General features: G+C 52.1%; 1 protein-coding gene across 2 annotated transcripts in view; it reads right to left on the bottom strand.

Moving 5' to 3' along the window:
- EPHB2 (EPH receptor B2) overlaps positions 1-19,357 on the bottom strand; it is a 184,906-nt gene extending 165,549 nt beyond the window's left edge. The window contains exon 1 of one of the 2 annotated variants that reach the window (XM_036836929.1): positions 19,278-19,357. In XM_036836929.1, coding sequence (XP_036692824.1) covers positions 19,278-19,338 — 61 coding nt within the window. In that variant the 5' untranslated portion in view covers positions 19,339-19,357. The remainder of the gene's footprint in view (positions 1-19,277) is intronic. The other variant, XM_036836921.1, reaches the window with a different exon arrangement.
- Positions 19,358-19,575: the final 218 nt, after the last annotated feature.

The raw sequence follows: 19,575 nt of genomic DNA, 5'->3' as shown, positions 1-19,575 counted from the left end.
CAAAAGTGGAGGATGGGTGAGAGTTGTCCAGGTGACGAGCAAAGCAATCAGCCTAGAGGAATCAGCCAGTGCAAAGGCCCTGTGGTGGGAAGAAGCCTAGGGAGTGTAAGGAATTGAAAGGCCAGAGTGGGTAGAACTGCTAGACCAAGGTGGGTGATGGAGATAAGCCAGAGAATAGGCAGCAGCCAGACTAAGCAGGGCCTCTGGGCTATGGGGAGGGTGGGTCTTTATCCTGAGAGCAATAGGAAGTCATGAAATGTTTTAGAGAAGTAGCATGATTAGATTCAAAATCCAATCCCAGGTCATGTTCTCCCAAAATAGGTCTGTGTGTCTCTTTGTCCCAGGGTGGCCAGGGTTTGCGGGGGGGTGGGCGGGTCAGGCTCAAGTCTCCCAATTTGGAGATGTCAAGGCAAAAGGTCCTCTCCTCCCAGCATCTCATGCCCAGGTGAGAATGCCGACCATCCTCAAGACAGAACATTCCAAAGGTGTCTAGGTGCCCGCTGGCTGAGGTCTACCCGCTGGCCAAGGTCGGCCCAATAGCACACTTGTCACAGAGAATTAAAATCTGCCCAGAAATTCAGGAAACTCGGCATGGCTCCCCCTGTGATCCTAACTGGGAGGCATTATCCCGAGTGAGCAGATTATCAGGATGTGTAATTTCTGGAATAAACACAGCTGTGTTTGTTTCTCTGAGCAGTGCTCCAGACAGAGCGGCAGCCTGGCCTGCCGCGTGCAGCTGGAGCCTCGCACCTTGGGACGGACGCCGCCAGGCAGCGGGGAACACGCCCCTCCCAGAAGGCCTCCGGGTGCTGCCATCCAGGCGGATCTGTCTGGCCTCCAGTTCCGGGCCCCTCGGGAAGCTAGCGAAGAGACCAGGGAGGTGCTGCAGTCCCAGGAGGGGGAGGGAATGTGGAGAAACCTCCAGGTCTTTTCCCTTTGGGATGGGGGTTGGTCACAGTCGCCTGGACAATCTAGAGTTATTAGCTGCGGGAGCATCCTCCCTAGTGTGGGAGGTCCATGTGCAAGCACCCTGAGAAGGTAAGAGTCCAGCCCTGGAGCTTTCCAGATGGGAAAACTGAGGTCCAGGGAAGGGGACCAGGGAGAACGGGGCAAGGGACACCATACATCCAGCCTCTGCTTTGGGCCAGGCTCTGAAATAGGTCCCAGAAACACCACGGCGTTCACTCAACTCTGCAGCAGCTGTGCAGCCCTGCAGCCTGCAGGGCCACACAGAGCAGGGCTTTAATCTCAGCTCCATCGCCCAGGAACCCTGTGACTATGGGCAAGTCATATGAGCCTCAGTTTCCCCATCTGTAAAGTGGGGATAATCATACCTACTCCATGGGGTTGTTGTGAGGATTAAGCAGGATTCGACACGTAAAGGGCTGTGTGCCTGGCGCACTGCAGGGAGCCCAGACATGATGGCTAGTCCTCCTTCATTCATTCATTCATTCATTCATTCATTCGTGGATTACTGAGCACCTACTATGTCCCAGGCACCATGCCGGACACTTATAAACACGAGACAAAAATCTCTGCCTTCATGAAGCTTACATTCTTACGGGGAGGACAATGACTAAATGATGTTTTGTTTTTGTCGTTACTATTATTGCCATTTTACAGAAGGGCAAGCTGAAAGCCAGAATGGTTAAGTCATTTTTTAGGTGCCCATTATTTATTTTTATCCCATCTTATTCTCAAAAGGGCTAGAGGCAGATGTTAAATAATTTATCCAAGTCTCTACAGCTAGAAAAGGGAGCCACTGGTTTTAAAGGTTTTATCTCCCTTGGAAAGATTTTTCACAGGTGCAGACCTAGTTCCAGGCCTGCAACCGGCCCTGTGTGACCTCAGGCAGGTGCTGTCCCCTTCTGGGCCTCAGTTTCCCCACATGTCCGGCTCTAGTATTTTGCATTCTGGGATGGTTCCTGGTGTGCTGCCTGGGTTGGCTAGGCTCTGTGGAACTGTTGAGCCCCAGCAAGGTGTCCACAACCTTTCCCTGGCACCAAGAGGTGAAGTGGGTGGGGTGGGACAGGCTCCCAGGAGCTCTCTGGAGAAGCTGGAGGGCTTCCAGGAAGGAAGCAAGGGGCCAGGCAGCTGCCCTCCCTGACATGTTCACTCTGCCATGGTCCCCACCATTCTGGCCCCCCTCCCAGTATGTTTCCTACATCCTGGCCCCTCCCATGACCAGAGGAGCTGGCTGGGCAGGATTAGCTTGCACCCAGGGTCTGGTTTAATCCGGGCCAGACCACATACACCCCTCCCAGCCTGCCCCTCCCTGCTCTGGATCCTCTCCCCACACCAGCCCCCATGGGCATCTTCCTGAACCCTTCCCTGCTTCTAATTTCCTTCCATGGCTCCCTACTGCCTCCAGCATCAAGTTCAAACACAAGAGAGGCCTTGTTACTCAAGGCCTCTCTCACCTGGCTCAAACCTTCTCCCCCAGCCTCATCTCCCTTTTCTTTCTTTCACACTGTTTCATTCACTGTGGCTTCTACAAACCCGCCTCTCTCCAGCCTCTTGGCCTTTGCTCAAGCTGTCCCCTCTGCTAAGAATGCCCTCCATTCCATTTACCATGGGTCAAAAATGCTACTGGGCTAAATATGTCTTCCACCAGCCCAGGCTGGAAGACATTTCCCCTTTGCACTCAACAAATTCCATTACACCCAAGTATTTATCACTTCACCAAATATCTCTGAACCTGCTTTTTTATTGGCAAAATCAGTGATAATAACTATGATGCAGGGTTATTGAGGGGAATAAATGAGAAAGTGTCAGAAAAGCAGCTAGTATGGTACCTAGCACTTAATAGAGACTCAATGGTGAGAGGCTGCTATGATGATGATGTTGATAATGGAAGAGAAATAGGAGAAAGAGAAGAGAAGGGGAAGGGAAAGAGATGGAAAACAAGGAAGAGGAAGGAGACATCGCCCGTCCCTCTGCTGGGATATAACTCTTTAACATGAGAAAGTCAATTCTGATTCATTCCCCTCTATGTCCCCCAGGATCCTGGAGGCTTTCATAAATGATGGTTGAATGGATAGACAGAATGAAAGGATGGATGAATGGAGAGAAGGAAGGAAGCTAGGATTATGGGAAAGAAGGAAGGATGTATGGACAGATGAATGGAAACAGATAAGCCTGGAGGAGACTGAGTGTGCTACCCCAGAAGCCTAGCAGCAGAGCATCCTACTGGAAGCTGAGGCTTCTGGGACCAGATGCCAAATCTGTTCCCCTGGCTCCAAGCTCCTGTGCTCCTGGCCAGCATCAGGCTGCTCTCAAGGTTGAGTGAGTGGAAGCTCAGGGCAGCTGATGCCCCCGGGAGTTCAAGCTCTTCCCCCACCTGTCACCAGCCTCTGAGAGTACCAGCTCCTGACAGCAGGAACACAGCTCCAAAACTGTGAAACAAGTCAATGGGAAAATAGGATTTACTTTACAGAAATTCACTTTGGGGGCCAACTTTTCTGGAACTCCCCAGTGCAGCAACTTTGGCAAAACCACAGTCAATGGCTCCGAAGGTTTCTCCAAACCTGGGGAGTGTGCTGTTTGCCAGCTCTTTCTAAGTCCAGAAAGTGGAGAATAAGGAAATATCACAGTCTAGATGCCAAAGGGAATCTGAGGGGGAGAAATGGACTCTGGTTTTTTTGTGTTTGTTCATTCTTCCATCCATTTATCCAATCACCTATCTAAAACATGCAACCATTTTGCCCTTATCCATCCATCCATCCAATGATCCCTCCACCCATTCAACCATCCAACCATCCCTCCATCCATCCAATCCATGCAATCTCCATCAAATCATCCTTTTCTCTCTCTCTCTCTCTCTCTCTCTATCTCTATCCATTTATCCATCTATCAACCTGCCCATCATTCATCCAACCATCCAATCCATGCACTCATTCTTTATCCAGCCAGCCATCAATCACTCAAGCTCCCATCCAACTGCTCAGCTATTTAGTTCTCCAACTGTACTCTATTCAACCAGTATGACTGAGGATCTCCCAGTATGGTTGGGGGGAAACCAGACATGCTGACACAGTATCCAGTATGATCTAACCTAGGCAATATAAAACAGGTACATACAAAGTGCCACCAAGAACACAGAAGTCACCAAGGACAGTCCAACACTACACATAGAAGCGGGAGGGATCAGAGAGGTCAGGGCAGACTTCAAATAGGAGACACTCAAACTTGGTCTTAATACGCAGCAAGAATTAGCCAGAGGAAGAAGGTGAGACGGGTACCCAGGCAAGAGGGCAATATAAAACAGCATGGTGTATTCTAGAAGTCCCAAGGCCTGAGTTCTCATAGCCACTTGATCAACTGTGAACCCTGGGCCAGCCCCCAATTTTTCCAAGTCCATCTGCCTCTATAATTCCCCTTCGATTCCCAGAGAGAAAGGGCCATGTCCAACTACAGCTGGGAGCAAAGTTGCCACATGCTGCCCTGGCTTGCACTCTGGTGGCTACAATACGGGTAAACCTGATGGGGAGAAAAGTGGGCCCCCAAAGTTTTGTGGGACAGGCTTTGCTGTCAAGTAGACACAGGTGTAAATCCCAACCTCACATTTTGCTGTAAGTTACTTAACCTTTGAGTCTTTCTTCCTTCTTCTGCAAATGAAGACACAGCTAACAGCTCCCTCCTAGGCCACATTGAGCACTGAATAAGGTAAAACAGGGGGATTCCGTGGTCGGCTATAGGTATTCTATTCTTCCTAACTGCTGCCAATATTCAAGTCCTCCTGTGTGCCAGGCAAAGTGATCTTAGACATACATGGATCAGTTCTCAGTCAAAATTAGTTCTTTGTCCATGTCAGCAATTTATGTTCAAATGGTTCAGAAAAAAATATACACATACACCCATACAAAGAGGGATGCAAATGTGGCAACATGGTCACAATTGTTGAATCTAGGTGAAGGATATATGGGTGTTTACTTTACTTAAAATTTTTCTGTATGTTTTAAATACCAAAAAGAAGAAGAAAAGAGGGACTTCTCTGGTGGCACAGTGGTTAAGAATCCGCCTGCCAGTGCAGGGAACACGGGTTCAATCCCTGGTCGGGGAAGATCCCACATGCAGTGGAGCAACTGAGCCTATGCGCCACAACTACTGAGCCTGTGCTCTAGAGCCCGTGAGCCACAACTACTGAAGCCCGTGAGCCACAACTACTGAAGCCCACGTGCCACAACTACTGAAGCCCATGTGCCTAGAGCCCGTGCTCTGCAATGAGAAGCCCGCGCACCACAATGAAGAGTAGCCCCTACTCGCCGCAACTAGAGAAAGCCCGCGCGCAGCAACAAAGACCCAGCGCAGCCAAAAGAAAAAAAAAATAAGAAGGAAAGAAAAGAAATCAGCTCTTTGCTAATCTATCTTGAAGTCAGGCTGCCTGAATTTATTTATTTATTTATTTTTTTAAACTTATTTATTTTTTTAAATTTATTTTTGGCTGCGTTGGGTCTTTGTTGCTGCGCACGGGCTTTCTCTAGTTGCGGCAAGCGGGGTCTACTCTTCATTGCAGTGCACGTGCTTCTCATTGCGGTGGCTTCTCTTGTTGTGGAGCACGGGCTCTAGGCGCGCGGGCTTCAGTAGTTGTGGCTGGTGGGCTCTAGAGCACAGGCTCAGTAGTTGTGGCACACGGGCTTAGTTGCTCCGCGGCATGTGGGATCTTCCCGGACCAGGGCTCGAACCCTTGTCCCTTGCATTGTCAGGCGGATTCTTAACCACTGCGCCACCAGGGAAGCCCAGGCTGCCTGAATTTAGATTCCAGCTCCACCATTACTGGCTGAATGATGGTGGGCAAATTATTTACTTTCTCTAAGCCTTAATTTTTTCATCTATAGGATGCAGGCAATAATAACACTAAATCCAGTTCCTGGTCTCTAGCAAGCCCTCAATAAGTGCTAGTTGCTACTGTTATTATTACCACTACTCTTATTAATCACTAAACCGCTGAGAAACTGAGGCTAGGAGAGGTTGGGTAAACACCTGCTTTTCATACATTATCTCTTTTATCTGTGATATTATCCTCATTTTCCAGATGAGAAACTAAGGCCAAGGAGGAAATGACCTACCCAAGGTGACACAGCTGGTGCATGGAGAAGCCAGGATTTAAACAGTCTGACTGTCTCCAAAGTCCAGGATCTTGCCCCAGCCGTCTCCTGCCTTGCCTATGTCCCTGGACCCAGGCCAAGGGGCCCGGCCTCATCGGAACCCTTTCAACTCCAGAAGGGGCCAGTCAGAAGGGAGTCCTGAACTTTGCTGGCGTGGCTGGGCTTCCGGGCGGCTCGGGGACACCCAGCATCAGGGCCTCCTTGGCATCTCAGGAGCACTTTCGACTGTTCTCCCGAGAGCCGCAGGAGCTGCCATCTGAGGCCGTGGGGAGTGACAGCTGACACTGACGGGGACAGGCGAGAGGATGTACCGGCCGGGGCCCCAACTCGAACAGACTCCCTGGGCCACAGCCTTTCGTGGGTTCCAGAAAGGCCCCACGGGCTCTGGCCGGGGCTGTTCCCAGGCTCTGCCTCCCCGTGAGAGGTGGAGAAGCCCCATTCAGGCGGACGCATCCCACTGTGCGCTAAGCCGCTTTCTCCCCACTTACACGTTTCAGATGCTTTTTGTCCTTCCGGCTTCCCATGGACTCAGGCCAAGTGACAAGTTGGTGCTGTGGACATATGTCGTCGCCATAATGGGAATGTTGACCCCACACTCTCTCCCTGCTGGGACCAGGCAGCTTGTACCCCGCCCCGATGCTTGGCATGCCCCGTTCTCAGCCACACAGGACCCTTTCCAGCTCCCCAAATACATCACACACACTCATGGGCCTCCCATTTGGATCTTTGTTGATGTCCCACTGCCTGGAATGCCTGCCTTGCCACTTCTTCGCCTGGCTCTTCCTTATTAAGCATCTTAGAAGTCACCTCTTCTAGGAAGCTTTCCTAACCCCATTTTACCATGGAAGAAACTGAGGCGCAAAGAGGTAAGTTAAAAGGGCCAAGGTCAGGCTGTTTGTAAGTATCAGAGCCAGAGGTCCAACCTGGCATGGTTCTACTCCAAGACCACGAGCCTTCCATTCCACCAACTCTGCCCTCAAAGAAGAAACTGAAGCAAGACATGCTCTCTGCCTTCAAACATGGCAGATGCCTGCAAGAAGGGGCTTCTGCGCCTGGATTGTTCTGGAAGGTGGGAAACAGAAACCATGGAGAGAAATTCCAGGAAAAAAGACTCCCCAGTCCAAGGTTATGAGGCATTTCCGACACCTTCACTGCCTACCAGCATTCTGACACCTTCACTGACCTTAGGCAAGTCACTTCAGCTCTCTGAACCTTAAATTCTCCATCTGTAAAATGGAGGTAACAACACCCTTGCTACTTCTCTCCCCCCAACACCTCAACTAGAGCTTGTAAACTGCCAGCCAGGGAGCCAAACCCAGCCAGCAAACATGAATTGGTTTGGCTAGGACTATATTTTAGAATAAATTGAGCAAACATTTTAAAACCAGTTTTTCCATAAACGTCAGAATTTTGCAAACCAGGGCTTCCCTGGTGGCACAGTGGTTAAGAACCGCCTGCCAATGCAGGGGACACGGGTTCGAGCCCTGGTCCGGGAAGATCCCACATGCAGAGCAACTAAGCCCGTGCGCCAAAACTACTGAGCCTGTGCTCTAGAGCCCTCGAGCCACAACTACTGAGCCCGTGAGCCACAACTACTGAAGCCTGCGCAACTAGAGCCTGGCTCTGCAACAAGAGAAGCCACCGCAATGAGAAGCCCACGCACCGCAACAAAGAGCAGCCCCCGCTCGCTGCAACTAGAGAAAAGCCCGCGCGCAGCAATGAAGACCCAACACAGCCAAAAACATAAAATAAAATAAATTAATTAATTAAAAAAAAAAAAAAGAATTTTGCAAACCAGAAGATCTGGCAAAATTGAGCCCCAATCCCGGCACAGCAACACGGTCAAGAGTGGGTAACACTTGCCTTCTTTAGACAAGACATGTGCTCTCCCAGGGGCACCGCTGTTTGTTGAATGCCCAGCTCACCTCACTCATTCACAACCCGGACAGCTAGTGAGTCTGGGGTCTCCGGCCAGGACTCTTTGGATTTATTTATTTATTTGTTTATTTATTTATTTTAATATAACTGTTTAAGAAGGAAAAGACTGAATCTGTTCAGTAGAGACAAGAAAGATATAAAAAAGACACAAATGGAAATTCTAGAGAGAAGGAACACACTGGATGCTGTAAGAGCAGGTTAGACACTGCAGAAGAAAGAAGGCATAAGTACAAAGGTTACCACCAGAACAAAACCAAAAACCTTCCTAAATACCAAACATATTTAAATAAACCAGAGTAAAGAATTCACATCTTGTAGAAAAAGAAGCACAGCAAATAAAATACACAATATTATAAAATATCACAACAGAGTTGAGACCAAACATATCAGTTACATCAATAAACATGAGCAGAGGCTTCCCTGGTGGTGCAGTGGTTAAGAATCCGCCTGCCAATGCAGGGGACACGGGTTTGAGCCCTGGTCCAGGAAGATCCCACATGCCGCGGAACAACTAAGCTCGTGTGCCATAACTACTGAGCCTGCGCCCTAGAGCCCGTGAGCCACAGCTACTGAGCCCGCGCACCTAGAGCCCATGCTCCACAACAAGAGAAGCCACCGCAGTGAGAAGCCCGCGCACCACAATGAAGAGTAGCCCCAGCTCACTGCAACTAGAGAAAAGCCCATGAGCAGCAACGAAGACCCAACGCAGCCAAAAATAAAATAAATAAATTTATATAAAAAAAACAAAAAACAAAAAACACGAGCAGGCTTAACTCACTTACTAAAAGAATAAGACTTAGACTTTGGGTAACAAAACTAGGCCCCAAATAATAATTCAGCTCCCCTTGTGCAAACAAGAAACATACCCAAACATATTTTTAGTGTTTCTAAAAATAAAAGACTAAGGTGTATCAGAAGGACACTTACGATTTATTATGTGTCTATATTATCTGTGTAGGGACTTCTCTGGTGGTCCAGTGGGTAAGACTCTACGCTCCCAGTGCAGGGGGCCCAGGTTCGATCCCTGGTCGGGGAACTAGATCCCGCATGCATGCCTCAACTAAGAGTCCGCATGCCGCACCTAAAGATCCCACGTGCCGCAACTAAAGATCCCGCATGCTGCAACTAAGATGTGGCGCAGCCAAAATAAATAAAATAAATATAAAAAAAAATAAAATGCCCCTTCCCCACATACAATTAAAAAGAAAAGTGAACAAAATATATTATCTGTGTAGGCTTGATTCCTGTTCAGTCAGCAAACAGAAGCCCTGTTTTCTGCTTAATGGTTTGACAATAAAATTTGCCTATGTGTTGCCCATGGTCTTCAACACATCTTTGAAGGCACTGCTCAGAGCTATGTCCCCACCCACTTACTTCACCATGTGCACACATCTCCACGTGCTCTCAGCCAACCTGTAGTCCAGACTTAGGTTTGATAGCAACTGGCCAGCCAATACCTTTAGACATTCGGATTTCCTCCAGTGCTTCCCTGCTCCTACAGTGGCCCCTGGCCAAGGCGGGAGTGACAAACCACAGTCACATCATTACAGGTTCTTTTACGGTTGAATGAAGAACACAGCTGCTCCCTGGCGCAGCCTTCTGAGGTGGTTAAATCATGATCCCCTATTTACCAAGGAGAAAACTGAGGCCCAGAGGGGCGATGTGACCTGCTCCAAGCCACAAGGGCACCTTGGTCCCATCCTCCAAATTCCATCCCCCCAGCCCAGGGCCTCTTCCTCATGCCTGGTCTTGAATAGCTATGACTTGGGTTATTATTTGTAATTAATTTGTAGGTTCCTTTACTGCACAAACATCTCTTTAGCGCCTATCACGCACCAGGCCTTGGGCAGAGCAGGGGACGAGGTGAAGTGGAGAGTCCCTGCCCTCTCGGTCCCGGTGGTAGACTGTCTCCCACGTGGCCACCAACTATACCTGCCGTCACTAAACACAAAGCCGCCTCCCGTTAAGGGGGCCTACAGCTAAGTCTGGACCACAGGTTGGCCCAGAGCACAAGGAGATGTGTGCACATGGTGAAGTGGGCAGGTGGGGGGAACACTGAGCATCACCTCCAAAGACGCGCTGAAGACTATGGGCAACGAACAGGCAAATGTTGTGTGTTAAACCGTTAGCAGGAAATGGCGCTTCCCTTTAACGACTGAACAGAAAATCAAGCCCAGTGTATTTCCCCTCTCCCTGAACCAGATGAGGAAGCCTGGGATGCATCTGAGATGGCTTTGTGACCTGCTTTGGCTGCAGGGGTGATGTTTTGCGACATTACAGCCCAGGCCTCAAGAAGTCTTACGGTTTCTGCTCTACCCTCTTGGGAGCCAGCCGCCAGGGAAAGCTCAGTGTAGACTACTGACCAGTGAGAGATCTTGAGGAGTGAGAGAGGGGACCCGGTCTTCCAGCCTTCCCTACCAGGGCCTCAGAGATGTGGGTGAGGCCATGGCAGACCTTCCGGCACAGCCTAGCTGAGTGCAAGCTCAGGAGTGATCCCAGCTGACACCACATGGAGCAGAATAAATGCCCAGCTTCACCCAGCCAATCCACTGAACCAGGAGAAATACTAAATCACTGTTGTTTTGAGACAGTACGTTTTGGGGTGGCTTATTAGGCAGCAGTGGATAACTGATACGCTTCCCAGGGGCAGAGCCCTGTCCTTTTTCCAGCTCTCCCCTCTCTTGCTTGGAGCCTGGTACTGGGCATTGAATCCTAGAGCTGGAAGGCGCCTCCAAAACCACTGAGTCCCACTTCCTCATTTTAGAGAGGAGGTAGCTGAGACCCGAGGAGGAGAAGCAATTTACTCCAGATCACAAGAGAGACAGGGGCAGATCTAGGAGGCAAACTTGAACCCTACAGGAGCCAGGCAAGTAACACAAATGTGTGACGCAAGCTGGTGGTGAGCTACCCCCCATGTTCACATGTTCTATCTGAAGAGGCAGTCAGTATTCGGCTCCAGCCAACTGTGGCCATGTGGGAATGTGGGCCTAGGGAAGCCAGATTGTCTGACTTTTCACAAAGCCAGAAACGGGATTTCTCTGTAAACTCTCTTGATTTTTAAATGTTGGCTAAGAATTCAAATTGGATTGACGATCCCTGGGCCTTGAGACTGGCCTTGGGCTTCAAGCTTGCTCTGGCCACTGACTTTGTGCAAGTCGTATTATCCCCCCAGGCCTTAGTTTCCTCATCTCTAAAATGGGCCCCATGGCTCCTGCCCACTTACCGGGTTGCTGTGAAAACCCAATGAGCTAACGGGTTTAGAAATACAAGCTACGAATGGCCCTGTGACTGTTCCACAGCCTCAGTTCTCTGTGGAGGCGCCCCTTACAATGTAATGAGTTAACACCCGATTTGTCTAAGTTAGAACAACATTATTCTGACCATTATGACAGAGATTGCATTTTTATGGCAGGTTTGTGAGTTCCAGAACCCTCCCGCTTGCATTATCTCAGGATGTTGATGGAGTCAGAGCTGGATGGCTGCCTTGGAGACCCTCGCCAGAGCCAAGCATTTCCTCTGAGCCAGGAGATACATTCCAGAGGCCACTTGAAGGGCGGTGAAGAGCATGAGCTTCAAAGTCCTCCAGACCTGGGTTCGAATCCCTGCTTCCCACTCCCTAGTTATGTGTCCTTGGGCTAGTCACTTTCTGAGCTTCAGTTTCCACATCTGTAAAATGGGCGTAATTATAAAAGCACTGGGTAGGCTGTTGGGGCAACTGCATGATATGACATATACAATGCCCTTAGCAGAGCTAAGAGCTGTTATCATTATCATGTATGGAAGTTGGTGCCTGGCAGGCACAGATAGGGCCAAGAAGGAGGGCACAGCCGTAGAAGATCTTGTCCCTTTCCTAGGATTACGGAGGCTGAATTGGGGTGGGGATGGACCCTTGAGGAAAACCTGGATGGGAACCAGAGAGGCAGGCTGGAGGGGCCTTTCAACTACTCAGCAAAAGTTAGATAGACTCAGAACTTAACTCTGAACCTTTGGCTTTTTCCTGGGGTTAAGTGAAGAGGGGGAGAGCTGGAGACAGAGTCCCCTAGTAAAACAGCACCCACGTCCCCCTACTCTGAATCCGGTTTCCCACTGGTTTTGAAAAATAATAGCCACAGTTAATATTTACTGTGTGCTCATCACACATGAGGTACACATTCAGTCTGTCAGCTTCATCTTTCATGGATTAACCCATTCATTCCTCACAACCATCTCAAGAACTATTATTATCTCCATTTTAGAAGTGGCGGAACCAGGGCTCAGAGAGGTTAAGTAACTGACGAGAGGACACAAAGTAAAGGACAGTCTGACTCCAGACATCCTTGTAACCCCCAGGCTATGCTGTTTATGGAACAAGGGAGAGAATGGTCAGGGCTTGCCTAAAGGGCTCTGGGATTTCAGAGAAAGGAGCAAGTACTCTGGCAAGGAGTAAGGGTGCTGACATTTCATAGTAATGACAACTGATGAATACTGGCACAGCCGCGGGTCAGTCTGCTCTGCTGCCCACTGTATACAGGACCTCATTTAACCCTCACCACGAGCCTCTGACAGGCAGTATCTCCCATTTACAGATCAGGAAACTGAGGCTCAAAGAGTACATCGCTTGCTCGAGGCCACAGAGCAGACAAGGTCTCTTCCCTGAAGATACCCCTACCCCCAGGGGGCTGCAGCGGGGCTGCAGATGGCTCCAGGAAGCTCACAGCCCAGGCTAAGGTGGTCTAGGCAAGCCCCCCAGGTGACACAGGAGCACTGGGGAGACAGGTGTCCCCTCTCCACCCTCCGGAAGGCACCTGCTTTAAAAGGCCCTAAAACCCTAAAATGCTTTCAAGGCAGCCTTATCAGACAGCTGATCCCAATCAGGAAGCTTCCAGGTGCTGTCACGATCAACGGCCCACTCCACCCCTGAGAGGTGTGCAAACATTCTTCCCTGCCCTGCCCTCCCCCAGCCAAGTCTCCCTCCGTTCACCAGCAGGCAGGCAGCCTGGGCTGGTGGGCACTAACTGATTGATTTCACTTCATTTCAGTCTTTTCCAGTTTCCTGCTGAGGCTTCTCTTCCTCTTTCCCAGGAGTCGTGTGTTTTATCTTAGGGCACTGGGGGGGGGCAAATCTGCCTGCCCAATGGAAAGACCTGGGGAGTGAGTTAAAAATACAGATCCCTGGCCTCGATCTGGATCTACCAAATCTCCAGCTAAGTCAGGCAAGCAGGCCAGGCCACGAGATGGGACGGGGCCTCGGTCAGAGGTGCAGGCCAGGTCCACCTCTGCCAGGAGGCCCTCCAGGTCTCACCCCTCCACCCTCTGAGGGAGCACAGCCCCCCTGCCTTGTCCAGCCCAGGCCTGTCACCAGCCAGCTCCATCTGCCCCTTCCTTTAGGGGTCTCTCTGCCTGCAGGGGTTTGACCTCCAGCCTAAGCTCATAGGTGAGCTCTGGGCAGGCAGAGATGACAAGCTGGTACACTGGGCCTTGCTGAGTACCCAGCATAGCTGCCCAGAGAACCTGCCCCCATCCTGGCTTTGGGGCTGATGCAAAACCTTGATGAAGTGGTGGGGGCCAAAGGTATCAGGAAGGACAACCCCCTGGGTGGGACTGGGGCCACAGCAGGGCAGGGGGGCTGGCAGTAGGGCCACGGGGCCAACCTAGGACTCAAGCCCTCCACTGTGAGCCTGGGTATAGGCTTGTGTTTTCACAACTGTTTTGAGAATCTTCTGAAAACTAAGGATTTTCCTTGGAAAATCCACATTAACATCCAACATTCTATTATAATTTCAGGGTGATCCCAGAGCCCCACAACTAAGAAGGCCTGTGGACTCCAGTTGAGAGCCCCCCCCACCCCCAGTTCCCTGCCATTGTAAGAACCAAGTATCTGCCCCCAACAGGGCCCTGAAGAAGGAGGCCGAGATGGGGCTCCGGGCCTGCCCACACTTGCGGGGTCACCATCCTAAGGCTGAGCGGCAGTTAGGAGCCTGTGCGATGGGCTGGGGGAGACACAGAGGGCTGATTCGTTGCCTGAACAATCTAAATGCCAAAGAGGGGGGGCAAATTAGGACACAGCCGTCACTGACCACACCCACAGGCACTCCAAGGAAGAGGGCCCTGGTGGGGCTGAGAACAGCCTCTACTGTACATAGCCACGTGCCTGACATTTTCTGTGGGTGTCCACAAGAACCCCTGAGGACACGGTGTCCAGCTCCTTGCCCAGGGCACACAGCATGCAGTGCTGGGATTTGAACCCAGGTCCGATTGCCCAGAAGGCTGTGCCTTTTCTCTACTCCACAGTCAGTGAAGTTGGCCAGCCTTGTTTCCCACCAAAGCTGGAATCCCTTCTCCCACCCAGCACCTGACATGAAGGAGATGCCTGGTGACTCTTTTAAAATATATAGATGGATGGAGGAATGAATAAGTCAACTTGCTTTTGAATTCGGGCTTTAAATCTAAGCCCTGATTTCCTGGCTAAGACGAATACATGAAAGCAGCCTCCTTTAAAAATGAGAAGCAGGAGAAATAAACATAAAAGAAAAACCAATTCTAAATTAATCCCACTGAAGGTCGCTGGGTCTTAGATAGGTAATGCCCAAGCAGAGGGCTGGGCTGGGAGTGGGAGAGACAAGAGGTGCATGGCAGGGGGAGGGGCAGGGGGGCTCCCTCAACCCCTGTAAGAAGGGGGCCTTACCTGGCACACAGCTGCTGCTGGTCCCTTTGAATCCTTAGCCCTGGCTGAACTGATCTCTTCATTATCCCCATTTTCCTGCATTCTGGATCCCTGCTCACACCATCCCTATGCTTCTCCCTCCTGGAAGATTTCCTTCATCTCCCCAGCCAGATGACTCTCTCCTCCATCTCTGTATCATTCTCCGGATACTTACTGTATAACACAGTATAATATATTCATTCATTTGTTCACTCAACATTCATTCATTCATTCAACGTTCCTTAGCGGATTATGTCTTTCAGTTACTGGGCACCATGTGACTGGGCTCAGTTCAAGGCACTGGGCTGCCGTAGCAAACATGGCAGACGAAAACCTCTTCCCTCCTGGAGTTTACAGTCTAGTGGGCAAGATGGACACTAAACAAGGAAACCAACACATCTCTGATACCATTTCAGATGGCAGTGGGTATACTGAAGTAAAACAAAGCAGGAGGGATAGAAAGTGTCTGAACTGAGCCTGTTTTAGATGAGGTAATCAGGGAAGGCCTCTGGGAGGTGGCATTTGAATGCAGCTCTTTTTACCACAACTGTGGACACAAAAATGAGCCAGATGAGCTCCCTCAGGGAGCTCAGAGTCTAGCAAGGAAGAGACAAGCTGGCCTTTTCTTGACTGTGTAGGACGGGGTCTGGCTCACCTGAATATCCCACACACTGAAGCCTGTGATCTTACCAAAAACAAATCTGGCCAGGTCCCTCAATGTCTCAAGAACGTTCAATGGCTCCCCACTGCCCTCAGCATCAAGTCCAAACTCCTCAGCCTTCCATCCGAGCCCTGCTCTCCATTCTCAGCCTCATCCCCCTTTGCTGCCCTCAACACCCATCTCCCTCAGATACACCCAAGTAAGTACCCAATCATCTTGCCTCTGTGTCTCTACACACGCTGCTTCCAGGCAAAGAATTTGCCTCCTCTTAGTCCCAAAGTTAACCTCCTTAACTTTTGGGAACACAGTTCATTAATGTGACAGGTGGCTGACAAAGTTTTGTTGCAGAGAGAATGGGAAGTAAGAAAATGAGGCATGGGGCTTCCCTGGTGGTGCAGTGGTTGAGAGTCTGCCTGCCAATGCAGGGGACACGGGTTCAAGCCCTGGTCTGGGAAGATTCCCACATGCCGCGGAGCAACTGGGCCCGTGAGCCACAATTACTGAGCCGGTGCGTCTGGAGCCTGTGCTCCCCAACAAGAGAGGCCGCGATAGCGAGAGGCCCGCGCACCGCGATGAAGAGTGGCCCCCACTTGCCGCAACTGGAGAAAGCCCTCGCACAGAAACGAAGACCCAACACAGCCAAAAAAATAAATTAATTAATTTAAAAAATAAAAAAAAAAAAGAAAAAGAAAATGAGGCAAAGAATAAAGCCATAAATGACAAAGTAACCGGCTTCCAGCCTAAACGGCTTCTGCTGCCCCAAGTGGTTCACAACTTCCTCCTGGCAGCACTTGGGATACACTTACCACATTATATCTTGCCAACTGTTTCCCCATCAGTTTGTCCCCTATCTCCCTGCCTGCCCCAGGAGCCAGCACCACACCAGCTAGAGAACAAGCTCCATAAATATTTGGAAACCAAGAGAACAAATGTACAGGGGAGATCGGTTTTCTCTAGACTTCAACTTTTGGATTCCATCTAGTGGCTGGTCTTCTGTTGGACATGTCCCTAGGGCACTTCCATCCTCTCCAAGTGCCCGTGCCAGATGCTCCAGACTTGTGTTTCCTTTGGAGGGTCTCATGGTTTGGGGAAGATACTAAACTCACCATCCTAACACAGGGACCCTCCCCCCCTAAAAAAAAACTACACACACCCTCTCTCCTCTCTCAGAGGCTGGGGATTTCCTAGACCTTAACACTCAGGACAGCCTTGTTACTACAGGGCACGAGGAGGGGGAAGGGCCAGGAGTGGTGGCCACACGCCTCTGGGTACTGGGAGCCCCAGGGGCTGCCCTCTCATCACTCCAAGCTTCAGATCTGCTTTTACAGACTGTGCTGCTCCCGGGAGGATCCTGTCTCTTCTGGTTGTGTCATGAACAGCACTGCCCATCCCCATCTTCCATCCCCATCTTCCATCCCCCAGAGGCCACACAGTTCTTCAAGGTGACTTTTTGCCATCCATTATCTGGTCTGAATCTCACAAACATGCCTAATCATTGGCATGATTACCCTCACTTGACAGATGAGAAAACTGAAGCTCAGAGAAGGGAGGTAGGGTGCATATGATGGAATCCTAGGAGATTAGGTTGAACATTTTAGACCCAGAGAAGCTGAGCCCCTTATAGGGAAGGGAGCTGGCCCAGGGTCCCATAGCAAGTGAGAAGTGGGGCCTCTGACCTCCATCTTGCACCACCTCCCCCTCCATTAGGCCAGCTCCTTCTTAACCCCTAATGGACTAGACTCCTTAGTGTCCAGGGGGCAAAGGAAGAGCCTGAAGCAAGGTCTGGGGTGCCGACCACAGCCCTCCTCCCAGCCTGCTCCCAAGTGGCAGCCCGAGCAGCCATGCCCTCCTGTGACGTCAGCAGCCGATCAGCCCTGTGTCCAGGGTCCAGGGCCCTGGGTCGAGAGCCCTGGCCAGAGCCCACCAGATTCCGACCACCGCCTCCCGGGGCCATGGCCGGACAGACGTGGCCCTTCCATCTACCCCACGGTAATTAAAAACACACCCAGGCCTTTTCCAACACGAGAGGGGCCAATATTCTTCCCCTCCAGCACCGCTGACTACAATCCGAATAGCAATATTTATGCCAAGCTCCCCATAATACTGTAAACATCCCAATGTATAGCGGGCCAACGCATGAGTCATTTCCCCAGAGCCAGAGCTAATAAGTGGTACCTCAGCCATATTCCAGGGAGCTCCCACCAGCACCGGGCCTCAGGGCTGCGCTCCACACCCAGGGCCCGTGGCACCCTTGGTGCCCCAGTGGCCCCACTCCGGGAAACCTCAGGCAGCCGCCAAATCCTCCAGGAGCCGGAGGACAGCTGCCTCTGTGCCAGAAACTATGGCTGCCATCCAGGGACACCCCTCCACCCCCTGAACTGCGGTCACTAAAGCACTCATTACTGAGAAACTAAAGTTATAGCACGGGATCCCCCATTGAGCCTTTTCCAGAGGCTGCAGCCTCCATGCCTGGTCCGATCAGGTTTTTTTTGTTTTTGTATTTTTGGGGTTTTTGAGCTGCAAGAAGGAAAGGGGCTTCACATCATCCCCAAATGGCCCGAGATGAAGGTACTCCTCAGTCCTATGATGGCAGAATCCTGGAGAGGTCACCCTGTTTAGGGACAAGAAGACCCAGGAAAATGAACAGAGCACAAGCTTCAGGGGCTTCAGATTCCCATTCTATTTTTATCACCCAGTGACCACAGGGTGAGACACTGACTTTTCTGAGCCTTAGTTTCCCTTTCTACTAGAAGGAAGTAAGACTCATACCCACCTGACTTTCGTGGAAGACTTATTTTGGGGAATCCAACAAAATTGTGGGTAGGAAAGCACTTTGTAAAGCTTAAAGTATCTTGTCAACTGTGCAGCACGTTGTAAACCACAGTACTTTGCATATAGAGCAAAGTACTTCATAAACTGTAAAGCGGTTTGAAAACTGTAAAGAGCTGTACACATGAGAACCATTATCCATAGTCCTTTCTTGCCCTACAGGCTCGTCCATTTCTGGTGGACACACCCAGACCCCACTAACTTTCCCTCCAGAGCAAGCTGGCTCAGGAGACTTGGCAGCCACCCTGACCCCTTGAGGGTCGGGTGGGACCAACACACGACGCTATGGGGAGACGGCCCAGAGACCCTGGCCAAGGCCAACACATGGCAAGAGCATCTGGTCCGGCCCTGGCGGCAGCTGGAGAGTTCCCGGGGCTCCAGCGGCCACTCTGAGCTCTGCCGCCAGCGGGGCGGTGGCCGGCAGGGGTGCCCGGAGACCCCGCGCAGCCAAGAGATGCCCAAGGACCCATCCCCCCCGTAGTCCTCCAGGGGAGGGGACCCCATTGTAAGCCGCGGGCGATGGGCAGGCACCAGAGCGGGGTGCTGGCGCGCTCACTTCCACACTGCCAGTCCCCGCTCTTCGGGGCTCCGACCCCATCCCGGGGGCGCGGACCGGGAGCCCCCACCCCAGCCAGTCGCGATGCCTTCCTCCCTCCGCTCCCTGCCAAACTTTCCAGCCCCAACTGCGCGCCGGGCCCCGCGGCCGGCGCCCCTCCACCCCGTGCCGAGCAAGGCCAGGCCTGCGCGCAGGGGGTGGCAGGGCCGGGGGCGGCGAGCGCGCGTGGACAGCCCCCGGCCCTGGGCGGCGCTCGCCGGGCTGGCTACAAAGCCTCCGCAAGATGGTCCCTTCGCCTCCTCCTGGCACAGTCAATCAGCGCCCGCCGTTCCCGGGCGCCCGTGGGGCCCGCGCCTCCCGGCGCGGCCGGACACACCTCCCCGCGGCCACCTGCGCCCGGCGCGAGCCCCGGGGCAAACTTTGCGGGCCGCCGGGCGGAGGTGGGCGCCGGCGGCCGCTCATGCCCGGCCGCTCCCCGCCCCCATCACCCGCCCGCTCGCTCACCTTCCACGGCGGCGAGCAGCGGCAACAGCAGCAGCGCGGCCCCCAGCCTCCGCAGGGCCATGGCTGCGCTTCCCGGGGCCTCGGGCCGCGGCGCCGCGGGGCCCGGGCGGCCCGGGCTGGAGCGCGCGCCCCGGGCTCGGGGGGCCGGGGGGAGCGGCGAGGCGCGGCGCACAGACAGCCGCCGCCACCGCGCAGCCAGCAGAATGAGCCATCCAGCCCGGGCAGAACGGGGACCCGGGCTCCGCCAGCGCTGGGCGCGGCCCACCTGAGCCGCGGGCGCGGGGGGAGCCCGGCCGGG

The sequence above is a fragment of the Balaenoptera musculus genome, chromosome 1 (genome assembly GCF_009873245.2).
Source record: "Balaenoptera musculus isolate JJ_BM4_2016_0621 chromosome 1, mBalMus1.pri.v3, whole genome shotgun sequence".
Lineage (NCBI taxonomy): Eukaryota > Metazoa > Chordata > Mammalia > Artiodactyla > Balaenopteridae > Balaenoptera > Balaenoptera musculus.
Note: the sequence above shows the minus strand (reverse complement) of the source record. Positions and strands in the feature narration are given on the sequence as shown.